General features: G+C 45.4%; 1 protein-coding gene across 1 annotated transcript; it reads right to left on the bottom strand.

Annotated features, from left to right (window-relative positions):
• Positions 1-781: 781 nt before the first annotated feature.
• On the bottom strand, positions 782-3,052 carry LOC149209724 (uncharacterized). The gene is made up of 2 exons (XM_089398722.1): positions 2,063-3,052; positions 782-1,579 (listed from the first exon to the last, which is right to left on the bottom strand). The coding sequence occupies exons 1-2, from the start codon at positions 3,050-3,052 to the stop codon at positions 782-784; spliced, it is 1,788 nt and encodes a 595-aa protein (XP_089254848.1).
• Between the last annotated feature and the right edge of the window lie 1,511 nt (positions 3,053-4,563).

Genomic DNA, 4,563 nt, shown 5'->3' with positions numbered 1-4,563 from the left:
TATTTTGCAGCAAGGTTTGGATTTGCTTCTCCATTCTCCCAAAATGAAGGTTCTTGATATTGTTGAACTTGCACCACTTGGATTTCCTTCTGGATGTCTTTTAAACTTGGTTACTCTTGCCTATCTCACTCTGGTTCTTCTTTGTCCTTCTATCTTATCATTGTCCTGGCCAATAGATTTTTCATTACCCAGTTCTGTCGTATGGTCTAATTGAACAAATTTTGGTGGCCTCTAGTATGGCTCGGGTCGTTAAGTAGTGGTTCCCAGTGTTCCATTAAGAGTTCTTCATTTTCCACGTTTGCATTTAACTCTACTTCCCATGTTTCTATTACATATTTTACTTGTGCTGGGGTTCCTTCATGGTAAGCATGCATTAAGTTTTGCATGCTTTCCTCACCCATTTTTCTTCCCCTTTTTCTCTGTGTTTTGCTCACCAATGCCTATGGGCTGTTCATTTTTTACTTTGCCTGCTTACTTGCTCGTTGACCTCCTTTTCTTCCCTTTTTCCTCACTTGCTCGTCGGCCTCCTTTTCATCAGATTTGACCCTGTGGGTATCTTATCAAACAAAATGTTCCACATCAGTAAGTGGGTACGAGGGGCCGGCTTGAGCTTCCAGAGTAATCTCCAAGTCGGGTTTATGTTCGGGGGTTTGAATGGTTCCATTAATCTCATATATCCCGCTTTTGGAGAATATGTACCGTGTTTGGCAAAGGCCCATATAATCTCGTCCGGTCCTTCGGAAAGTCAGATGTGAGCCTGTGTGAGAGCGTCCATGTATTCCTACCAATCAGGTCGCCACTGTATAGGGATGTCCAGATCACGAGCCGATTTCCATGCTTGCTGTAGGAAGGAGGAATTGTTCCTGTCACCGATGTGTTTGATGTGGGTGATACCCCTGCTGTGTAAATGCCTTATCAAGTCTGCCGGTAGTCTGTGTGCATTGCCACAACCAACCCATGGGTCCGTGCCAATACGAACAGCATTGCCCTCCTTTATTCTCCATGTAATGCCTTCACGAAGGAGTGGTAATGCATTAATGACTGCCTTCCATACATTGGAGATGTTATTACTTGTTCTGTGCTGTTGTCTGAACCAGTCCATCAGGTTCATGGGCCATCTATATTTTACCTGTGCAACCCGGGACCAGAGGCTGTTTGAGGTGATAAGATGCCAACCGAGCTTTGCTCCCAGAGCTTTGGAAAAAAGATCAAGCCTTTTGATACCCCATCCTCCCCATCTCTTAGGCATTGCAATAGTGTCCCATTTGACCCAAGCAAATAATCTACCCAGTTGATTACCATTCCATAAAAACCTGCAGCATATACTTTGAAGTCTGTTCAGTATACCTTTCAGTATCCAAGCCAGAGTCATCCAGAAAACAGGAGTGGCTTCAATCACAGCTTTAATAAGGGCTAATCTACCTGCACGGGATAGGTATTTATGGTACCAAACCTGAAGGCGCTTCTCCACTTTTGCAATTAGCCATGTCCAGTCCGCGATCCTATACCCATTAGGCTTTAGCCTAAAGCCCAGATATTTAAGACCGTCCTCCAGGTTCAGTGAGGTAAAAGGGAAGCGCTGTGAGGTAAATATAATCTCATGTTGTGAGCAGCCAAAGGAAGTAATTGTAGATTTACCATCATTTATAGTCATCACGGTTTCTTGTTGAAAAAGATTGAAGATATTCTGTAGGACCGTGGTGTCTCCAATACTACCATTTAAAAAAATGAGAATGTCATCAACAAATAATAGATGGGTGAGATAAAAATTCTCAGAGATCTTAATGCCAGCCAGTTGATTCCTATTGCGAGCAGATATGATGGCCCTGCTTAATCCTTCCATGATAAGTAAGAAAAGTAGTGGGGAGAGTGGGCATCCCTGCCTGAGACCCCTCTCCGAGAGGAAGAAAGATGTGGCTTCCCCATTTAATAACACACTGTAAGATACATCTTTAATGCAACTCATGATCCATTTAATATATGCAAAGGGGAAGCCTAGATGAGTCAGTAGTAATCTTATGTAGAGCCAATTAGCTCTATCAAAGGCCTTTGAGAGGTCCACCTTCAGAATCATGCCTTTCTGTTTCTTCATCTGCATAGTGTGGAGGAGTTCCTGCGCTGTGGCTATAGCCTCATGAATTTGTCTGTGCTGAAGGAAAGCAAACTGCTCAAAGGATATGTGCCTGGAGAGGATAGGCTTCAGTTGGTTTGCTATGATCTTTGCGATAATCTTGTACAGGTAGTTACAGAGGGAAATGGGTCGGAAGTCGTTGAAAGAGGAGGGATTGTCAGATTTCAGAATAAGGGCAATGAAGGTGGATTTGATGGCCGGGGAAATTCTTCCACTCCTTCTGCAGTCCTCCACAATCTTGAGTAAATCGTCCCCCAGGATGTCAAAAAAAGCTATGTAGAACTCAATGGTCCACCCATCCGGCCCAGGACTCTTGTCTTTTTTAAACCATTTTATAGTCACCTCAAGCTCCTCCTTCGACACTTCCATCATCAGGTCCTCCGAGTCTTCCTGCTGTACAAATCTGGGAAAGTGTTCTGCAACCCGCATGATTTCCATAATATTCACAGCTCTGGGCGCCTTGTAGATGCCTTTGAAGTGTTCAATAGCTAATCTAGCCAGATCCTGTTGAGATGATACTGATTGACCCTGATCGTTACGAAGTTCCCAAATAGTGTTAATGGCCTTTCTGTCGTTAGCAAACTTATGAAAAAACTTAGTATTGTCATCTCCTTCAGTGAGCCAGATTGCCCTGCTCCTGAGCCTCCAGCTCTCCTCCCTTTCCTTCAGAATTTGGGAACGCTTCGTGATGAGGGAGGTATAATGATCTTTATCTTCTTGTGTTAGGAAAGTACCTGTTGAAGAGTCCTCATGGATGGAAATGGCCATCTCTACTTCCCTCAGGGTGTTATCATCATTTTTCCGTTTCTGGTGTGCCCAAATTTTGGAGATCCTCTTAAGTTCTTTCAATTTCCTAATAAAGCATGCTGTATGATCCTCGCGTTCTAGTATAGGGTTGGATTGCCAGTAATTTGAGACCATTTGAATGTAGGAAGGATCCTTGAGCCAAGAGGCGTTGAACTTGAAGGGGATTTTAATCCTCAGGTTTGAATCGTCCAATTCCAAGAAACTTGGCCAATGATTAGAAATGCCTCCAGTGCCAACCCACTGTCAAATACGCGGATGCGAGCTCAAGAAAGCTTCTTCGATGAGGAATCTATCAAGTCTCCTTTCAAGGCTGTGGTCTCCACTGCGATTGTTTGTCCATGTATACTGAATCCTGGCCGATGGAATGTCTACCCACTGGTGCTCCTCAAGTAAGGTAGAGATGGTGTCTGTGAGGCCATCTACTTGGGCCGAGTGTCCCCAAGATTCACTGTATCCCAATGAAAAATTTAAATCTCCTCCAAGAATGATGTTGTCTGCCTGCAAGAATTCTGAGTCCAGAAGGGATCTCCAAAAGTTTGCCCTATCCACACATGGACCATATACATTCATAATGCACACTTCAGATTCTATAGAGTGGGCATATATATCCATGCCTATAAATCCCCGACCTCCCCAAATGTTCCTGAGCTCCATAGATTTGTTGTGTAGACCAATAGCAGTACCCCCCGATCTCCCAGATGCATCCAGGGCGTGGAAGGTCCAATTCGGCAGCCAAGAATTAAGAGTAGTGATAAGAGAATCAGCCGAACAAAGAGTTTCTTGTAAGAATATAATGTCCAGCTGTGTCGAGGTGAGCAATCTTCTGAGTGCTAGTTTTTTTGGAGGGCTAGCAAACCCTCTGCAATTGTAGGATAGGAACTTCATGGAGGGTGAGGCAGAGGGCCGTTCCTAGCTCTAAGGGCCCTATCAATAGTTTTTTGCCGCCCGAGGGCAACTTCTTCACCCGCAGTGTGTCTGGCTTTAGTGAGATGAGATGGCTGACCCCTTGAGGGTTTATGGGAGGCAGGGGTAGTCTCAGGGTCCAAGCCAATCGCGTCACGTCCACGATCCTTTGATTTGGATCGGAGGGAGTACCGAGGGGATACAGGGGGGGAGGGGGTGGGAAGAGAAGGAAGAGAGGATGACGACAAAGATGGGATGCTGGGGGCAGTGATGGGAGGGGGAAGGGGAAGAGAGCAAAGAAGAGAGGAGGGAGAGGCAAAACCCTAAGATCCAATAATCATCGAGGAGACCGAAAATGATAAAGTAGGAGGAGATGTACAAATGTATGAATGGGATGCATGAGCTTCAGATATACCAGATACAGGAGAAGAGAGAGAGGAGGATGTAGATAACATACCCGACATCGAGATGTTCTCCATTGTTGGACTGGTACACACTGGAGGAGGAGGCGAAGAAGGGTTTGTGGCAGAGAGTCCCTTATCAGTGCCCACTGTCTCCAGTGTTCCCCGGGTGTCCTCTGCATCCTTGTCGATCTTTCCAGGTTCAGCGTCAATGTCATGCTGTGTAAGGTTACCACTGGGATGCTCCGGCTCCAAGCCCTGTTCAGAGCCCCTGGTCTTTTGCAAGAGGGGGCAATCCTTGAATAAGTGCCCCACTTTGTG

Source organism: Pinus tabuliformis, chromosome 1_2, assembly GCF_031772625.1.
Source record: "Pinus tabuliformis cultivar Carrire ecotype Pingquan chromosome 1_2, CPIR1, whole genome shotgun sequence".
In the NCBI taxonomy this organism is placed as follows: Eukaryota; Viridiplantae; Streptophyta; class Pinopsida; order Pinales; family Pinaceae; genus Pinus; species Pinus tabuliformis.
Note: the sequence above shows the minus strand (reverse complement) of the source record. Positions and strands in the feature narration are given on the sequence as shown.